The following is a 21,722-nucleotide window of genomic DNA, read 5'->3' on the forward strand; positions in this document are numbered from 1 at the left end:
AATGTAGAACAGAATTGGTAATTGAAAAATATACTGGAATCGTCCCATCACTAGTATGCTTTGTCGTTAGGTCAATGTTCTTGAGTCATTTCGGCTCGGTTTTTGAAGCTCGTTCTCAAAGCTTTTTGATGTTATATTTCTATTGGTTTCGATTGTTAGCCTCGTGCATTATTCACGGTGTAATTTATCTTTTGTAAAATAACATTTTGTAAAATTTATTGTAGGAATTATTTACGATTATAATCATTATCATACTTTAAAATGTTTTTATATTTTTTTGCACGTGTAAATCGATTAAAAAAAAAAAAAAAAAAAAATTGCTAAATCTATTATTAATGTCTTTTATACAAACCAATTGACTTGGAAATTATTTGCTTGTTTTTATGATGGTTTGATATCTACTAAATATTATTTTTATGTCACTTTGTCATCAAAAAAAAAAAAATCTTCAATTGACATATATATATATATATATATATATATATAGTAATATATATATATATTACTGATGAAAATAATTTTAGTGGTTTAGATTTAAAAGGTAAAAGTAAATAGATGCAAACATAACATTTTTTTTTTAAAATCCCAAAAATAAATTTCATTTTTTTTTTTTTTTTAAATTTCATTTTTTTTTTAATTTCATTTTTAAAAAAATTTTTTTTTTAATTTCTTTTTTTTTTAATTTCTTTTTTTTTTTAATTTCTTTTTTTTTTTAATTTCTTTTTTTTTTTAATTTCTTTTTTTTTTAATTTCTTTTTTTTTTATTTCTTTTTTTTTTTAATTTCTTTTTTTTTTTTTTAATTTCATATTTTTTTTAAATTTCATATTTTTTTTAATTTCTTTTTTTTTTTTAAATTTCTTTTTTAATTTCATTTTTTTAACTTCATTTTTATTTTTTATTTTTATTTCATTTTTTTTAAAGGAGTTTAATCACTCATTTTCCTGTGTGTGTATATATGAGAGGTTTAATCAGTTAACAGAAAATCATAAGCACAAAAGTTTAAAATAATACTAAATGAATAAACAAGTGAACATGTTGCTTACAATTTTGTGCTGAGTTTATTTTAAGTTTTGTTTGAGAAGCAAAGAAAAAAAAAATTATTTTTTACATGATAATCTCACACATATATTCTTTCTGTGTTTTGAGTTAAAACTAGATTTTATTGTTTTCTCAAGAGTTAAATTCTGTTGATGTATTAATTCATCTTTTACGCAAGACAATATTTATAACACGTCTTTCATCCTTTGACTGCACACACGTCTGATTATTGTATAAATATGACATATTTTCTGGATACAAGAAAACTTATTAAAATTTTTTTTTTTATTCAGTCTTCATTTTTATGCTTTTACCCTTTCTAAACGTCATCGTTGTATTAATTACACAGACGCACTGTTAGCTGTGTATATTACTTGCATTGTTGCCAGGATTCTTTCAATTGTAAAATTAACACTTTTTGCAATCGATCAAATTTATGTGCAAGAATTTTCTGCTTTATAAATTGAAAATATTAAATATACCCGATTATTATAATCATTTTTGTACAATTGTTAATTTTCTACATAATTGATCCCATTTTTTCTTCTTCTCTCTATGAAATTAGGATACAATAATCAGCCTAGTTCATTTCCTGAAAAGCCTGGTGGCGCCTCAATGATGTATCCCCAACATCGGGAGGGTATGATCTCACAACAAGACAATCCCATGCATGGTATGTGGTCTGAATAAGCGTTTATTTGCCGAAATGAATACAGTTTTGCGTTTTTGTTTAACATTTTGAAAATCATTGATACGAAGAATATTAACTAGTGTTGGCAGTTTATAACTCACCCACCCATTCCCCCAACACTAATTTCATTAAATCCAAGTTTAATGATTTACTCTTAGATCTAAAGTCAAATAAAAGATCAGTTATTTTGTTAGGCTTGAAGTTGTCCTGGCGATTTTAAGTGTCCTGGAATTTTTGAATTAGTTTTTAATAAAATAAAAGTTATGGAAAGCTTATGGTCTCATAGTATCCTTCTAGAATAATTTTTATGGATAATTGTTATCCCAGCCATGAACATTACTAATAAGCTCAATCTGATGTAACAATCAGTCCATGGGACAGGGGAGGTAAAAAAACAATTGTATTATATTTCAGGTGGGTGGGCGAGGGGGCAAAAACCCAACCAAATATATAAAAACTATGGGGGTTTTTTATATAAAGTTATTTTTTTTTCTGCGGTTAGATTTTTGTTTTCCGATCAAAATCAAACTACGGTCCACTATGATTAATAAATATTTTTGAAAAATTATGAAACCCTATCTTAATTTTTTTCCCCCTCCTAAACTATTATTATACGGTACACATAAAGTGGAAACTTAAAAAAAAAAAAAAAAAAAAAAAAAAAAAAAAAAAAAATCATTATAATTTAAAAATAGATTATTAATTTTTTTTTTATTTTTTTTTTTTTAAAATAAAAATATGGTTGAGTGTATTTTCCCATCCCCACCCACCTCCAAAACTTATTCAATGCATACTATTTTACCACAAACCAATCTTTCCATTCCATTACCACAAACCAATCTTTCCATTCCATTCTTCGTGTCGTACTTCTACTGTATGTATTTTCTTATGTTGCAGATAATCGAAGGGATCCAAGCCAATGGTCTGCCATGCAACAACGCTTTGGCTCTCAGCACACTGGCACTAATTACCCGGGCTCTAATATGAATACCATGCCTCCTGGCTCCGGAATGCTTCCTCCTATGGTTCCCCCCAGCCCGAGCAGCACAGGTAGGACTATGAACCCGAGGCTGTCTCCGCAAAGGGAAAAACCATATATGTCACCTCCTAGGGTACAGGTGAGTGCAGTGTGGCCATTAGAGTGATGATCGTCATCCACAAGAAACACCTAAACCTGTTTGTTTTTGCAAGTTTTAGCATGTGTGGCTGGTGGTGATGGCGGTGAAGGTCAAATAGCATGAATCACTTATTAACCACTATTCATCCCCCCCAATTTTTTCACTGGTCATTGGTGCATATGAACTTTTTTTTTTTTTTTTTGCAATGGAATCTCGCATTTGTCGTACTATGTTCACTAGTTCATATTTTATTTATACCTTCTTTTCGTATATTATTATACACAGTGTGTGTATGTTGTACTTGTCTTGCATACACCATACCGTTTTACATGAAAAAAAAAAAAACGTTTTTTTTTTTCTCTTTCTCTCTCCTCTCCATACTCACATTGGTAGAAACAAACATTTTTTAAATTGTAATATTGTTTTGGGTTTTATTAACTTTGATTTAAAAAAAAAAAAATTTTTTTTTTAAATCCATTTCAAAGTGAGTCTTTAGCACTATACTGCTTTCCTCCCTTGTTTCGTTTAACATCGTATCTGTTTCACCAGTAAACCCGGTCTTGCCTTAATTGTAAACATACCCTCAGAACAACACGCTAAACAACTAAATGACACTTTTGAATGTTTGTGCCTAGGATTGAAGGAGCCAAAGCTTTAAGGGACTGGTCATTGTCAGCCTTACTTTCAGGCCCTGGACACCAGAGCTTGCACGTATACGTTAAACTCGCAGTTTTCCTTTTGTAGACATAATTTGGATATAGGTAATTTTTGAGTCCCGTTAATTTTATTTTTATGGATTAGTGTAATATCTCTGATGTCAGTACTAAAGTTCTGAAATACAAAAGTTTTAATCATTTCTCAAGTGGCTCTATATATAAATTATTAATGGACTTTTTTTATTATTGTGGAGGATTTTTAAATTATATTTATTGACTTTTTAAATGAGTTTTTCATTTTGTATTTCAATTTGATACTAAAGTGTCCCTTATAATTTAATGCAAAACAAACTTGAGATTGCATGCAGGCATGTCTTTTGCATGTTTCAGAAATTTCTCACAGTAAAGCTTAATTTTAAATGTGAAACTCGTCATTATATTTGATGTTGTTGAAACTTTTGTGTAAAAATACTTCACTTTAATAGTTTGCCCAATAAGAGAGAAAGATAATTCATATCTATTATTATTATTATTATTATTATTATTATTATCAGAATCATAATGGTGGTTTTAGTTCTGTCTGTAAATTATTTGACGCACATATGGAAACAGTACACTCATCTGTAAATTTTTTATGTTTTCGTATTTCTTTTTTCAGCGGATTATTAAATGGTCATTATCACAAAAATACAAAATTTAACATTTTTTTAAGTGGTGCTCCATTTTTAATACAACACTCAAGTAAATCACTCCTCCATTTTAGAAGCAGAGACTTATTTGGGGCGAATTTAACAAATTTAGCCTTTCTTAGTCTTTCTTGAAGGCTAAGCTGCTTAAAAAGGGTTAAATTCACAAAAATTTATCCAAAAAAAGCCAATGCTTCCAAAATGGGGGATCAATTTGAGCGTTTTATTAGAAAAGGAGCCCTCTTTAAAAAAATGTTAAATATTGAAATTTTTTTTGTTTTTATAATCTGGCATATTAGTGACCATTTGATAATAATCCACTAAAAGAAAGACGAAAAAATTTAGAGAGGGGAGTACCATTTCCATATGTGCACCAATTATTTTGTATCTTAAAATTATATTTTTGTTAAGATTTTTTTTGTGGCTATTAATCTCCGTCCTTGCTATTTGTTTTCTGTTTTCTTTGATGTGTCTGGATATTGATGGAGTCGGTAAAAAAAAAAAAAAAAGAAGATAAATTACAGTTAAATGCTTTAACCAAAACAAACAAAAAAAAATTCCATGTTATATATTTTTTCAGAAGTGCCCTATACATATACAAAGAACTATTATGAATAACATTGCTTATATACATGTATTAGTTAACTAAATTCTCCTCTCCTCGTTCATTATTGTTGATTATTGGTATAATGTTTGCAGCATTGTTGATTTTAGAAAAAGCTGCAACATTTTATATTCCTATACAATGACACCTGATCAATTTAGAAAACAAATTCAAAATAACCAGTTGATCAGATTTAAGTGAATGGGGAATGCCAGCTTGCACCCCACCCAAAACAATCAACAATATTGAATGTAACTGAAAATGGTTTCAGTCTACATTGCCCAACACATCTTAGCAAACTATCGATGGTGATAATAGTTTTGAATAAAAATGATGCAAGTAACCCTTTCTTGGGGGGGGGGGGTCATTTTCATACGTCCTTCTCCCTGAACGCATTCCGTGTTATGTTTTGGTATATCACTTTTAGAAATCATTCAAAAGTTTTCTCTCCAATCGTTACATTTTCTAACATAGAAAACAAACGCCCCCCTCCCCCATCAATTTAAATAACCAGGTTTTCTCCTGACCATGTTTCAAAACCTATTAACCTTTCACTTTTAAAAAAAAATTTTTTTTTTATTTAAGTATTTATTATACAAAGTGCGATTATGCATGTTGTCATGTTGGTTTCTTTATCAAGTATATGGCAGCACAAAACATTTGTGTTGCTTTGTGAATCTTATGGCACTCCATATACCAAATGTAAACTTCAAAGATAGTGATTATGCTATGCTGTCATACTTTTAATATAGATATATAAGCAACATGTCAACATAATCACATTATATAAGTGAAATGTTTTCTTAATAAAACTTATCAAAATTAAAAACTTCATCAAAGCAATCCCGCCAATAGCTATTAGAGGGTTTGCTTTGAAGTTGCTCAATAATTATAAAACTTAGGCCATCCGGACATCCATGCTTGCTTACTTGTTTACAACAATTGGGCGATTCTATCTTTTAAATAAGAGATGACTGACAGGTGAGTGTGTGGGCAAGCTCAGACTAAGGAATGAGGGTTGAAATTGCATTCTGTTTGTTTCAATTTTAGCTGCTGACACCTGTCATATATTTCAAGTTTTGATCTCACTTCTATATATTAGGGTTAATATAGTAAGTGGTAGAGAATTGTCTCTATAATAATAAATATGTAATCTGCATGAATTAAAATAGCATATTTAAGCATATCTTAGAACTGGGCAACACCGGGCGGCTTGCTGGTTTACATTAAAACCAGACTTTATTTTATTTCATTTTTTTTTTTTTTTTTTTTTTTTTTTTTTTTAATGTAATTTAACATTGTATCAAGGAAATGTGTAAAATTTCTCTTTCACTTTTCGAGGGTCAGTTTACATAATGATCAGACATGGAAGAGTCTAATCTTGTATGCATTTGATGGGTCAGTCCATAGATATTCGTCGTATCTGTCTTATTTTTTTTTTTACTTATATATTGCTTTTTGCTGAACAGCCTGTTTATTATATTTTGTTTAACACCTGATCTCTAAACACCTGATTTCCTTTTGCATGCAATTTCCCAGCTTCTTCATCTCCATCACATATTGAGTTTGCTTCTGCAGCATCACTGACTTCTTTACACATACCCCGCCTCCCAAACCCGAATCCTCCAATCACCTTTTTTCACTCCTCCAATCAGCAATTATTTTAATTTTATTTTAGTTTTCGCTTTAAAAAAAAGAAAAAAGTGTGACTGTTTTTGGTTTTATTTAGATGTGTGTCTCTGTATAAGATGAAGTTTAACTTTTTTCCTTTTTTTTTTATAAGAAAAAGAATGGTGTAGTTTAAGTTTTCTTTGAACTTGTTTGCTGCAGACATTCTAGCGAGGAAATACACCCATAAAATATCTACTAGTTTTTCCAGAATCTAACAAATTTACCTCTAAAGAGACCGTCAGGAATATCTACGTTTAGCCATATGCTCTGTTTTCCATAATATTGAGCACTTTTTGATAGAATACATGCTATTTACCACAAATAACAAAATTTATTGAATGTATGCACATACATTCACTCACATACAGCTGTTTTGTCGTATCACAGTTTTTAGTTATGGCTAGAAACAGGTGGGCGTTTTCAACTGTGATCCATAACCCAAACGCGTTTTCAGCAGTCAACCGTTGTACCGACTGAGCCATCACCACCGTGTAAGGGAAACATAAGTTCTTTATTTTGCAAAAAGCTGTGCATTTAAACTGTGTGTGTGTGTGTGTGTGGATATTATATATAGCTTTCATTGGCTTGATTTCAACCTAATGGTTCATCTTTTGAAGAGATGAAGGGGTTGAGCCATAATATAAATGCTCTACTGTTTATAATATCGAACACTTTTCGTTCAACGCGTACTATTTTTATCACAAACCAAATTTGATCGTACCCAGCTTAACATCCGTTTTACATGTTGGCATGTGTTGGACGGCATTAAGAAATTATTCTATTTGTCTATTCCTTAGAAGTATCGTGATGTTAGCTTTCTAAATTTTATCTCCTAATTTAACATTTCATCACCAAAAAGCACCTATATGGATGTACTTATAGTTTCTGACCATTTATTTACCAAAAAACATGATTTTCTTATGGGTGTTCAAAACCACACACACACACACTAAATATTACAGCAGTGAACAGACCCTATTTCATTTTTACTTAGCATGATTAATTAAAATAATCAACAAAAGCTAGCCAACTGGTTTTGTGTCACGAGGTATGATACTAGTTAGCTAACCTTTTTAATCTTTTAATTCATCATACTCGTAAAATGGGGTCTGTTCATTGCCATGATAGAATTTTTTACTCTATGTATATCGAGAAGAATGTATGTGTGATCATAAAATGTATTTAGTTTTTAATCCTTTACTACAATTATTTGAAGTGTCCCTGGCTGGCACCAATCAAATTTTTCAATTAATCTTTTATTATAAATATGATGAATTCGATTCAGTGTTTAAAAAGACATTGAAAGAATATTTAAAACAGAAAAAAATAATTTTTTCAATTAGAAAATGCAGCCTTTATAGTTTGGTTATTGATTTTTAAATGAATTGTAAAATGTCATTGTCATGCTTTGTAAGATCATAACTTTTGATAACAACAAACTTTGAACAAATTAATGCTTATTTTCTTCCCTTTCTTTAAAACATTTTTTAATTTTATTTTTAATGTTAACTAATATCTTATGTAAATATTAATCTTTTTTATTTTCATTTAAATTCAAACGTTTTTTTTTTTTTTTTCCTTTTTATTATGTTGAGAATAATTAACAACATAAAAATTATGTGCACATTTCTCTCTCTCTATGACCGATTGAATAATTTAGTGAAATCTTAACCTAACTTTGCTTGGATTTTTAGTTTAAAAAATATTGAAGAAAAATGAGTTCCTCTGAATAAATTATCTTCTAAAATACATTTGTCGGAAAGTTGGAATTAAGTGGAATGGAAAATAAAAAAAAAAACATTACACCCAATGTTCATAATAATAATAAAAAAAAAAAAAAAATTCAGTTCACTTTACGGACATTATTCTTTTGTTTTAATAATGTTCATTAGTTTGGGGGGAGGGAGGAGGCGGTCAAGTCACCATGCACTGTTGACTCTATTTCTCTGAACTTAGATCTATGTACTCTCTCGTATCAATATTTTACAGGTCATACATCTCTCTCTCGTTTTTTTATATATATATATATATATATATATATATAATATAATGTGTGTGTGTGTATATATATATATATATATATATATACACACACGCATATATATACACACACGCATATATATACATATATATACACACACACATATATATATATATACACACATGCATATATATACATATATATACACACACACATACATATATATATACACACACACACACACATATATATACACACACATACATATATATTAAATAATAACTTTTATATCTACAAACAGTAGTGTTTCATGCTTATGCAATCATCAGTGTAAGAAGTGATGATTACTGTTGATCAGATTTTAACCCAGTCAAAAAAGCCACCCTTGGCTTAGCAGACTAGCATCTTTCCTTGAGGCTACCGTTATCTGTGAATGCTATTTTTGGGTGGGCTTTCATAGTTGACAGAGTATTCAATAAACAGAAGTTATATAATTTCCTAAGGGAATAAAACATGGACACCTGTGTGTTTTCATACTACTACTAAACTGTACTCACATATTGAGCACTGTTGAAGTAAATACTGGAAATATTATATAGAATATATCACTTTATAATATGTGTGTATGAAATAAATTATATGTGCGTGTGTATGAAATAAATTATATTAGGTTATAAAAGTTTGAAAGGTAATATTTTAATTCCAACTTTATTTTGTATTTTATTATAGGTTTAATATAAACTGTACTTGGTAAATTTATTTTTTCTTTAATATTTCAGAATAAAAATAGATTGTGTGTAAATGCTGGATTTTGGCAGGGCAGTGGGTAGGGGATAATATTTGTTGTGTGCGTCGTTATAAAATTCCAATTATGATTACTTTATCTACATCGCCGTTAACTTGTACATTCATTGTGATTTTAATGCGTTCATTTAAAGATTTCTGCTTAGGCATTTAGTTCGTTTTCTCAGTATATTTTTTGTCCATATTTGCCACCTCCTTCTTTTTCTCCAACTTTATAATTAATCACAAATATTTCGACATCGTTCCTGTTCTCCTTAAACTATTTCTAAAGCTTTTTATTCATTATTTTTAAAGAGTCTAATTTAATACTTGAAGGTTTAAAAAAAAAAAAAAAAAAAAAAAAGAACCCCCCCTCCCTCTTTCTTTCTCCTCTCTCTCTCTCCTTTTCTTTCTCTTCTCCTCTCAAGTTATCTTTTTTTATCTGTAACCTATGTGTAAACAATCATTGATAATCACCTTACCCCCTCACTCTACTCCTCCGGGTCATTCGATGAGTTCATAGTCTTTGATGTTCAGAATTTCAGGCTCTTGCCCCCCCACCGGATTTTATTGGATCATTGTACCACAAATTGTCATTAATTTTCTCTATCACAATCTTTCATACCTAATATAATATACAATTTTGCAGTACATTCACACACACACACACACACACGCATACATTTTTATTTATGGTTTTTATTTAGAACTCAACTAGCATGGGTTCCCGGCGTTGCCCGGGTGTTTGGAGGTGTGTTGAGCAAAAAAAAAAAAAAAAGTGGTAGTAGAAAGGCAGGCTCCAACCAGTACTGCGAAGGAGGAAAAGAACGGGGGGGGGGGGGTGACGTCTTTGCTGTTTACGACCACTGCCAAGCCGGAAGTGACGTAGATTTAAATTAAGGCTAGACAATCGAAAAGAGGGGATGACTTTCGAAATATCGACGAAAAAAAGCGACCCCCTCCCTGTAGAAAAGTGCCCAGTTGAGGGTGAAGAAATTAATGTTTTTAGCCAATTTTTCGGTATTTGTCGTCTAAAAGATCAAGCTTCAAAACGATACTGATCCGTCGCCTCTGTCAAAAGTTTTTAGCAGACATGCAAAGATACATACATATATTTCTATATTGGTAGCTCAAATTTTCAACCCAAACTGATTAAAAAGCTTGCCCTATGTCTGAATACCCTTTATATAAAATTTAAAATGTTTAGACCAGAAATTGTCTGAGTAATTGACCGCAGAGGTCAAATTTTTTAAAACTTTGACCACTACTATTATGACCCCTTAACATTTATTGTTTTGGGCTCAAATCAAGTTAAGTTAGATCCATGTCCAAATAACCTATATCTAAAAATTTATACAGTGGTTCAGCATCACTAATAACATTCTTTAAAAAAAAAAAAAAAAAAAAAAAAAAAAAAAAAAAAAAACTGGAAAAAATATTGCTTTATGGTTATCAAATATTGTTTATAAATAATTACTGCATTTCTAGTTAGTGTACCAAGTGTATTTGTAATTTTGACTTTTTTTTTTTGTTTTAAGAATAAATTTACAAAATTTATTCTCAAAATAGTTTATGGTATTTATTTGCTTCCCCACTGAGCAAATTAGGCACAAGGCCGTTTTTTAATGTAGAGGGGGTGGGGAGACGAGCTGGTAGTGCTTCCTCTTGGTATATAGGGTTGCCCCTACATGGAGCAGAAAGTTATTACCACAAGGGCAATGGTCTTTGATTGCAGCATCTGCTGGAACAGATACTACACTTTGATCTTGTAACCCAGGCCCATGGTTTATAATGATTTTAACAATATTTTTCTAGCACAGGTACTTATTGTTGCATCTGTTGCTTGTATTGACTAGAAATTATAACAAAAATAAAAATGGGGGGATTATTTAGAATTACACTATTTCAAGAAAAAAAAAAAAAAAAAAAAAAAAATATGATGTATATGCTCATTACGAAATAAAGATGTCATGTACCAAAAATCATGTAAATTGATTGGGTTGTTTTTTTTTTTGTTTTTAAATAATAAACTGACTATTACAAAGTGAGGCAAGCTTTAGAAGCTGCCATTTTGTTTTTTTAAATTAAAAAATGACAACTCAATTCAATTACTGAGATTTTGTTTGTAATCAAAATTATTAAAACATTTTAATCTCTAAAAAAAAAAAGTGTAAATTTTAATTTTTTTTTTTTTTTTTTTTTTTTAATATAAAAAATCTATTCAATTTATGTGATTTTTGGAATATTTTTTTGTTTTGACGAGAATATACATCATATTTTCTGTATTTTTTAATGCAATTCTAACTGAACATCAAGAACTTTTTCTTTTGCTTTAACCAAATGATATTGTGTATGAAATTTTAACTGCTACACTATTTTGTTATCAATTTTCTGATAGTTTTGTTATCGCTTTTTTATTTACCTCCTCACAAGGGCAGTTAGACAGTCAGCTTTTAATGTGGGAGAAAATCATCTACCTCTCCTAAAAAGGAACATTCGGGATTAGGACAAGAAAGTGTAGTATCAGAACAGATCCTTAAAAGATTGTTTTGTTATTAAATTTAATTCCGAAATCTTTAACTTCTCCGCCTCAACCCCTAATCTTCAGTTTTCGTTTGTATAGTTCTCAAGTTTATACACACAAGTGAAGTATTTTTAATATTGATAACCACCGGCCACTCTCTACAATGATTCATTTATATCTTCTCCTCCTCCTCCTCCTCCTTTGTTTTCTCGTATATTTACTTGTATGTATGCACACACCTACACATGCAAGTGCATGCACATACACAAATGCACACACAATTTATGCTTATCTCTCTGATTCTTTTTATTTCTTCTTTTTTTTTTATTTATTTTTTCTTTTTTTTTTTTTAATGCAGCACTTCCATTTTGTATGCCCATTATTTTTGTTTTGTTTAATTCTATATTATTTTTCTCTGCATATAGATATATTGTTAGGTCGGTGGGTGGTTCCTTTATCATAATGGTTACTACCTACTAAAATTCCAACCATTTAAAAAAAAGTTGTAAAATTTATTTCATTAGATAAATTCTTTGTGAAATTGGGTGTGCAAGTTTAGAGTAGGTGAATAATTATAATAGGTATTAAAAGAGAAGAGCCCACTGCGCCACCTTTCCCTTTCCGGGGAGGAGAGAGAATTCTCCGGTGTAGGATCCGACTGAAAGACTTTAAAAGATTGTTTATAACATATCATTACTTTCCCTCTTGTTCTTTCCCGCACTTCATTTAAACTCTTTTTTTTTTTTTTTTTCTTTACCTTTTTTTTTTTCTTATTATCCTTTGTTTGTTTGTTTCTTTTTTTTTTTCTTTTGTCAATGTTAATGATGGTTAAAAAAACAAAAACTAACAACCGTTTGTTTGAATATTAATATTTTTAACATGAATCAGAAAGGGTTGATTTCTATATCTCTCTCTCTCTCTCTCTCTCTAATTCATTTTTATGTATATGTTTCTTATACAGTAAAAAATTATAAAAAATAATTTTTTATGCTTGACTATTTTTTGAGCTAGGTAATTTAGCCTAAGTTAATTTTACTCGTAATCTTGTATTCAGTAAAGGGAAGAAAATATGCCGACTCATTATCATCATCATCATCATCATCATCTGTTATAATCATTCAAAACTCATCGTTTGTGTTAAGTTTGTCCAGCTCTTAATCTTCCTCTAGCTATGATGGGTTGCTTTTCGTCTTTTTGTACAGAAGCCTGGGGGTATGGTACCAAATGCTCAACTCCCACCCAAGAAGGAAATATCATTCCCACCAGATAGCGTAGAAGCTGTTCAGCCCTTGCTGGCCAAGAGAAAGCGGCTAGCTAAACAAGACATAGGTAAATATATATACTTTATTTAATGGCAATACCACACACGCCCGGTGCTCTGCTGCTACTCGTGAGTACTATTGGTAGTACTTGCACGCAGTTTTTCCATTCTGGCAATTTAATAAATTAAAAATATCAAATATGCCTTTTTCTCTCTTTCTCTTTTTCCTACTTTTTTTTTTCTTTTTCTTTTTTTTTTTTTTTTAAGAGCCGACATTCTATTGAATAGCTAAGACACTAACTACCCACCCACCTACCCAATATTGCAAAACCGCTTTTCAAAATTCATTTTAAATATATATTTTTTTAATTTTGTGTATGTATGTGTGATCATTTAAATTTCTTTTTTTTTTTTTTATGCGAATACATCAGATTTTTTTAATATTTTTCTTTTAAGTAATTTTTTAAAACTCTTCTGATGTATAAGAACATAAAGTAATTTTTACATTTGTACCATCAAATAACGATAACTTTTCAGTTATCAAAACAGGCATTGTACAGGAATGAATAAGAAAACCTGCCTGCCCCCAGCCGTGAACCTTGAATATCATCATTTTTAATAAGCTGATATAGTAAAATGTTGTCTTTGCTGTTTGAATGTCTTACGCGAACACACACACACACACACACACACACATATAATTAATGCAACAAAATAGACTTCGTATGCTAGTGGGGGGGGCTTTTCTTTTCCCTACAACCTCTTTCTCACAGAAGAATTCTTGTGAGTCTGTCTCTGTTTTATCGTTGTTTTCATGGCAAGTGCTCATCTGAGCTCCAATTTATGGTCCCCACTCGCCAAACTTCCACGAGAAACACTCGTCTGGCTGGAAATACTATCAATAATTTCCCCCACTCCTTCTGAACCTAAGCATAGATTCCATGAACAAAGTTTCTTTCTTAGAACTGCACGCCTGTGGAACTGTCTTCTGTTTGCCTGCTTTCCAGCTGACTACAATGTGGTTGCCTTCAAGTTCAATGTAAACAAGTTTTTGATAAGCTGTTCCACTTGTTAACAAATTTACCGAATTTCTATTACTAACGATTACTACTGCTGTACACTCTTTAACCCTTATCCTCGAGTGGCCTCTGGGTCTTGATAAGTGGCGATGCCTATGTGGAGAGGAAAAAAAAAAACATTTTGATTCCTTGCGAAAAGCCCTTTGGTCTTGATGTAGAGCCTTGTTTCAATTACATCTTCAAACTCACCTTATTTTAATTTTCCAATTTGCTTTTTCTTATGCTGTTCAACTTTACTGCAAAATGCATCTAATCGTGTTGACACACAGGTTCTTAGATCACTGAAGCTAAGCAATGTTCAGCCTGGCCAGTACTAGATGGCCATTTAGGAATACCAGCCACTGTATGTAGGAGGATGTCAACACTTCCGGCAGCTTCTGCATTCTACCCGGCCTTCAGCTGTCTCGTCTTTGTCCTGCTGTTGGACTAGGCTGGTTGGGATGAGAGGGTGAGGTAACTTTGTGCAAACTAACTTCATTGTAAACAAACTCTCAGCATGAGTCATCCATCATCTGTAGGACACTGAGATGATCTTCATTGTTCCGACAGATGAACATTACTAGAAAACGCAAAACAAATTGAAATATCAACTTCGATTTGTATACAATGAAAACCATTTTCTTTATTCTCTGAAATATTTATATTAGTTATAAATTTTTTTTACTGAAAACATGAGCATCAAAGTACAAATACCATTCTTTATTTTTATTTTTAACTCCTTCTTCTTTTTTTTTGGTTGTGATTAAACATTTAAAGCTGGAATTTACTTGAATAGCCAAATCACAAAGCTGGTATATAACTAAACTTTTGTTATATAAGGGGCTGTAATGAATAGTGTTGCAAAGCATGGAATCTGCTAGACAGTTCCGATTACACCTCAGATCTAATATCATAATTTAAAAAACAATCATACAAACACCTAATAAAAAGAAAATCAATATGCCCCTAAAAGGATAAACCAAACTTGCTATGAAAATGATTTTTATTTCCTTATTAGCACCCCCACCCACACTCCTCCCACTTCCAATTAGTGCATATATATATATATATATATATATATATATATATATATATATATATATATATATATATATTAGTTAAATTAGTCCACACACACGCATACATATTACATACAAACCTTAAATGTTATCATTTTCTGTTTTTATCTTTCTCTTGTCCTTCCCCAAATCTATTTTGAATTTTAACCCAAATCAAATTTGTTTTATATTTGGAAATGTTTTACTGCCATTTCAGAAAAAAACAAACAAACAAAAAAAACAAATGTTGCAAGACAAATAGTTTTGATTCATGCTACTTCACCTGCCTGGCTGTGAATAATTTGCTTTTTTTCTTTTTCTTTAGTCGATTTTATGTTTTCTCCATTTTGATTTCTCTCTTTTTTCCTTTCACACATTACTTAGAATAATAATAATCACAATTTTTGAAGATCTTTTAAATGTACGGGTTTGAAAATTCAGTAATTAATATTAATTCGCTAATGAATTTTCATACTTGTATTTATTAAAATATATATATTTTTTTTTTTTAAAATAAATATGCTAACATATCATGATTTATATTTTTCTATATAAAAAAAAAAAAAATAAATAAATGATTAATCTTTTAAAGTTTTTACAAATTTCATCATGTACATCTGCAAGCATTTATTTCCAAAGACCAGACTTTTAAAGTTATGCTCAAAATAACTAAGATTTTTCTCTACCTCTCTCATGAGCACTATCCCAATCTAATAATAGTTAACCAGCACTGGCAACAGGTGATATAAACACAGAAAATAAAATATAAATTGGAATAAGTAAAATTAATTGCAATAGTGGTTGGTGTTGGCTAATAGACCCAGAACATCAGGGTTCAATCTTTAGAGTTTGGGGCGTGGAGAAAGTATTTGCGCCTCCCCCTCACTCACTTAGCATTATTAAGGTGAGAATCAAGAGTAAATGGATCAATCCAGGAAAAGGGCATCCAATCATATTCAAACTATCTTCCTTTCTTATAATTTCTCAGTACTAGGACTCTTACCTGAATCCTTAAGACATACAATGGAGTTAACCCTAACTGGGCACCACAATATCAACTTTTGGTTTTGTTCAATAAAAATAAGCAAAATGATATAAATTATAACATAGGCTCAAGGAAGATTGATTTTTAATGAAATTTGATCCAGACAAACCATGAAGCCACTTGATGCTTAAAGGTCAAAAACCAGCCAACGATAGATTCCAGCCCTGAAAACAGCAATTCTTCTCCCTTTTTTTCAGAAACATTGCTCATGGAATGTGAGGACTAAAGGACAAAATAATGGAAGTAAGAGTTAGGAGGATGCTGAAAGTAAACCCAACGTCAACTTTCTGCTCTCCTAAAATCGTTTTCTATGCTGCAAAAAAAAAAAGACAAGCATTTGAGCTACCAGCTCTACATTCTTTGAGAGAATCAATTACTAAATCCTTATTGCCGTTGCTTGTTTAATATTATTGGATTGAGTTATAAAAGTTTATGGGATTAGAGGTATTTTGCACATTACAGAACTAAACATGTCCGCCCTTCAGAAATACTTGGAGAGAATTGAACTTTTCCAATGAAAAAAAAATAGTACAAAAGCTTTAATGAGTATTTTTATTTATTAAATCTAATAAGTTTATTTCTTTTTTCCTCGTACTAACCTATGTAAACTTTGTAATTTCAGGTCAGACTGAACCCTGGAAGCTTATGATGGCTTTGAAATCTGGTTTGCTTGCTGAAAGTAGCTGGGCTTTGGATACATTGTCGATTCTCTTGTTTGATGACTCTACAGTAACGTACTTTACTCTTTCACATCTGCCTGGATTACTTGAAGTGTTGCTTGAACATTATCGACGCTGTCTCATCGACATGTTTGGTCTCTTCCACGAATTAGAAGTTGGCTATGACGCTGTGCTCCTCAAACAAAAAGAAAAAGAAGGCACATTGAAATCGTACAAGGGAATGGAAGTGGAAGATTTTAAAAATATGGAAAGTGATACCGTGTGGAAAGGCATGCGCATTGGGGAAAATTATACATACGTCACCCGGCAGGGTAAAGTGGTGAAAGTGAACGAGAACGATCGAGAGACGGCTCTCTTAGACGGCAAACAGTGGGACATTTATACTGGCTTCAAAAGTAAAGCCCAGCACTGGCAGCTCGGGGGTGGCGATATGTCCTCTCACGTTCAGACTCATTTTGAAAATCTCAACAATCACGCCATCTTGAAGAAACTCTTTTATTATCGCGGCATGAAAAACGATTGCCAAGATGACATTCTTAATGATGTGATGCCGTTAAAATTTAGTTGCTCACCTGAGGAACTGGCTGAATCGGCATCAGACAAAGAAAACAACCTCTCCTCTTTGAAATCTACACCCACACCCCCTCCTCCTCCTCCTCCAACAACAACTATTACTACCACCACCACCACCACCACCGCCACCACTCCTCCTACCACTACTGACCACAAAAGTGTAAATGGAGTGATCGAGAATGAAAACCTTCACCACTGCATCAACAAAATCCATATCAAGAAGGAACCAGTCGAAGATGAAGAAAAAGAGAAAAAAGTTGGTACTCCTCCTCCTCATCCTCCTCCCGCACAGAGTACGGATGTCACAACTCCTGCTGCTTCTGATACGGTAAAAGAAGAAGCCCAACAGGAACAGCAGCAGAACTGTAACAACAACAACAACAATAATAACAACAATAATAATAATCAGACAGTTGAAGACAATGGGTCAAAATCGTCTGAAAGTCACAATGCAAAAAACGCTGTAAATACCGAAGATCATTGTGAAAAAGATGGTATTGTAAAAATGGATTTTGATAGCGAAAACAAAGAAAATAGAAAACCAGCTGATGATAATGTAGTAAAAAGTGAAAATCAAATCGTGGCGGCTCCCGTGAAGAGAGAAACCCGTTTAATAGTTCCTCTTGAGAACGGAGTCTCTGTCGAGACCATGTTAATAGAAGCTCAGATGTGTGAGGATGAGGAGGAGGAGGCCTTTGAAAGAGATCGCCCTGCCGTATGCCTTATGTCGGAAGCTCAAGATGAGATTGGGCGGCGATGTGTTTGTATTTCTAATATATTTCGAAGTTTGTCGTGTATCCAGGGAAATGACTCTGAAATGTCCAGACATCCAGGTCTCATGTATATTTTAGGAAAATTATTGTTACTCCACCATCAACACCCTCCAAGGGTGAAGGTACGGAGAAAACTTGATAAAGAGGAACCTGAACTTGAAGATATCTCTTTAACTGAACACGAGTGGTGGTGGTGGGAACATCTCCATGCGTTACGGGAGAATACACTGGTTATTTTTGCTAACATATGTGGACAGCTCGACCTTTCCATGTACCCCGAGGAAATTTGTCTACCCATTTTAAACGGGCTGCTCCATTGGGCCGTGTGTCCATCTGCCTGTGCCCAAGATCCCTTGCCGAGCATGTCGCCATCCTCCGTCCTTTCGCCTCAGCGTCTAGTACTTGAAGCGCTATGCAAATTGTGCATACACGAAGCTAACGTGGATTTGCTGCTCGCAACGCCACCTTTCAACCGGATAGTGCAACTGGTCAACAACTTAACAAAAATGCTCGCCAACAAAAAGGAGCAGGTCACTCAAGAGTTTGCCGTTGTTTTACTATCCGAGCTTGTGCAGGGAGACAGCAGTGCTGCACGCGCAATTGCCATGCAGCATCCGAGTGTGTCATTGCTGATAGACTTTTTGGAGACAGCCGAGAACAATGCTGTTCAAGTGGTAAGCACCCACGGTATCAATGTGTTACGGGACAGTCCCGAAATGATGGGAACTAGTCTCGATATGTTACGACGGACTGCAAATATCCTGGTGCATTTAGCTCGCGTGCCAGAGAACAGACCCTATTTTGTACATCAACAGAGCAGACTTTTGAATTTAGTTATGTCGCAAATTCTTGATCAGCATGTCGCCCAGACTTTAGCCGATGTACTTTATGAGTGTTCTCACTCATCGTAGGGAATTTAATATCACTTGACGACATTGCTGAACACATTACTTTCATTTCCATCGTATCTGTACATTTTGTCATATCAGCTTCATGGTATCACCCTGTGAAGATTTTAAAGAAATTTAACAAAAATAATAATAATAAAAAAAAAAAGAAAAAAAGAGAAAAAAAAAGCTACAAAAAAAAAAATAAAGAAAACACGTCTTCCTCTGTTTTATGGAGGGAAATAAAAGCACTGGCTAGAAATAATAAGAAATTTTTAAATAAACTTAACAGGCATAAGAAACAAAAAACAACTTATTTCTTTTTTTTTTTTTTTTTTTTTTTTGTCATCATCATTATCATCATTATCATTATTATAATATAACAGGATACTACAGCTCCTGCACCCCTCTCCCACGTCATCTCAAGTTGTAGTTATGTATAGCGTTTTATGTGGAGAAAGCAAAGCCTTCATTCTTTTCCCCACCCTCTATTTCTCTTTCACTATTCTTTTCTTTTTCTCTCTCTCTCTCTCTCTCTCATCATGATACATGTGTAAGTAGCCTTGTGCTCTGTTCATAGGGGAATTATGGGAAATTATCAAAGTAGGTTATGGTTTTTATTTTTATTTATTTATTTATATATATATATTTTTTTTACCGTCTTTAGGTGTGCATTTTTTTTTTTTTTTTTTTTCTCTCTTCTATTTTGATTTTCTACTTCCTGTCCCCCTCCCCCTGCTTACTGGAAAGATTTTACGATGTATTGAGACTTTTAAAACAAAAAAAAAATCAATAAATAAAACAAGAAAGAAAAGAAAAAAAATGGCATCACGAACCACTCTGTCCAGGTAGGTTGAACTCTATATACAGGTGCTCCTGCTGTGAAAGGAAATAACGATTTAAATAGAAAATAAATAAAAGTAAAGCGAAGAAAATTATTTGAACATCCTACAAAATGAAAGGCTTCCGATTATTCTAAAAGCCTTTTGCCAACTGATTCCTTAGCTATGTGATTCCTTTTCACTTCCTCATGCGAAAAATTAAAATTAAAAAAAAAGAAAGCAAAAAAAAAGCACAATAATCATAAACGTATCAAATTGAAAACCAAAAAGTTTATCAGAGGTCGAGACGTGTCGTTTTGTAAAAATTATTACAAATCGCTTTTTGATCTTTTCTTTGTGCAAATGTTTTTATACTCGCATGTCAGAAGAAATAAATGTACAGAAACAGAAATCTCTCTGGAGTCCATTTCAGTTTTTCTGTTAATTGTTCTTAATGTTATTCAACATTATTATTTGAACAAAAAAAAAAATCTTTCTAAAAGCAAGACAACAAAAGAATGTTTGAAAATTTAAAAGAAAAAAAAAAACTAAATTTTAAAAAAAAGTCTAGAAAATTACGGGTTTAAAAGTCATACGCCATTCACTATTTTATTAAAAAAAAATCCTTTTTGCTGAATTTTAAGTTTCTCATGTTTGCCTACAAAGTTATCATCCGCGAACGCAAAGGCTATGACGGTGAAAGACCAGCTGAAGAGAATTTAGTAAATCTTTTTATTATTTTAAGGGAAAGATTAAAATAAAGGGACAAAATATTGAGAGAAAAAGTTTTTTTTTAGACAATTTGTAGTTTCTTTTTCAATCACGCAAATTTTAAGATGTAAACAAAGATGCTTATAAATTCTTGATATTATACTGCAAGTCAGTTTGGTTCTTATTTAGAATTTGGCTTTAAAAAAATACAGAAAAAAAAAACTTTGTATATAATTGTCATGAAACTAAAATGTCTTTCAAATCATGTAAATTAATTTTTTTTTTTTTTTTTTAAATTTTTTTTTTTAATTTTTATTAAGAACCAAGACACTATTTTTTTTTTTTAATATATATATATATATAGCCTCCATTTTTAAATAAGAGGAAGACAACTCAATTCGACTTATTAAAATCATCCAGTTGTTCGTTGCAGTTTTCAGAAAAGATCTACTGTTGTTATGATTCAAACTCTCTGTTTTTTTTTTTTTTTTTTTTTTTTTTGCCAAACTCAGACTTTTAGCTAATTGTCTTCAAAAACTATTTTCATTAATAATACTAATCGTTTTTCATGATTTTTGAATATGTTCATTACTGTGACATCAGAATTTGGTAGATACCATTGGTTTCAATTGAAATTCAATGTTTCGAATTTCATCACAATAACAAAAAACAAACCAATCAGTGTTGTAATAGATAGTTTACTTTAAAATTGATAAAATCGTTAAAAAAGGATACATAAGAAATCTACTTGATCAATTCATGTGATTTTTGGAATATGACGTCTTTGTTCCGTGACAAGTATGTGCATGATAAAGATTTTTTCTATTTTTACTATTGTCAAATTTTAAATAAGAACCTTAAGTTATTTTATTTTTTGCAAATACATGTTGGCCATTATAAGTGTTGCCATGATGTCTCGAATATGATAGTACAAAATGATTATTGTTTAACCGTTTCATTTCATACATGAAAACGTCAAATATAGTGAATTTCTTTTACATACTACTGTAGGCAAATCCCATGGCAACACTTGTATTGCACCACAGAAATTAAAATCAGTTATTTGTTATTGAAATGCAGAAATATTCTAAGAGTTTATGGA

The 21,722-nt window shown here is 31.5% G+C and overlaps 1 protein-coding gene across 10 annotated transcripts in view; it reads left to right on the plus strand.

Annotated features, from left to right (window-relative positions):
* LOC145263108 (AT-rich interactive domain-containing protein 1B-like) overlaps nucleotides 1-19,360 on the plus strand; it is a 161,563-nt gene extending 142,203 nt beyond the window's left edge. For 9 of the 10 annotated variants that reach the window (XM_080120038.1, XM_080120042.1, XM_080120043.1 and 6 more), the window contains 4 exons: nucleotides 1,605-1,712; nucleotides 2,628-2,848; nucleotides 12,956-13,082; nucleotides 16,798-19,360. In XM_080120038.1, coding sequence (XP_079976164.1) covers nucleotides 1,605-1,712; nucleotides 2,628-2,848; nucleotides 12,956-13,082; nucleotides 16,798-19,112 — 2,771 coding nt within the window. In that variant the 3' untranslated portion in view covers nucleotides 19,113-19,360. The remainder of the gene's footprint in view (nucleotides 1-1,604; nucleotides 1,713-2,627; nucleotides 2,849-12,955; nucleotides 13,083-16,797) is intronic. The other variant, XM_080120040.1, reaches the window with a different exon arrangement.
* The last annotated feature ends 2,362 nt before the right edge of the window (nucleotides 19,361-21,722 follow it).

This window comes from Euprymna scolopes, chromosome 38 (genome assembly GCF_053919585.1).
Source record: "Euprymna scolopes isolate OS-2025 chromosome 38, ASM5391958v1, whole genome shotgun sequence".
In the NCBI taxonomy this organism is placed as follows: Eukaryota; Metazoa; Mollusca; class Cephalopoda; order Sepiida; family Sepiolidae; genus Euprymna; species Euprymna scolopes.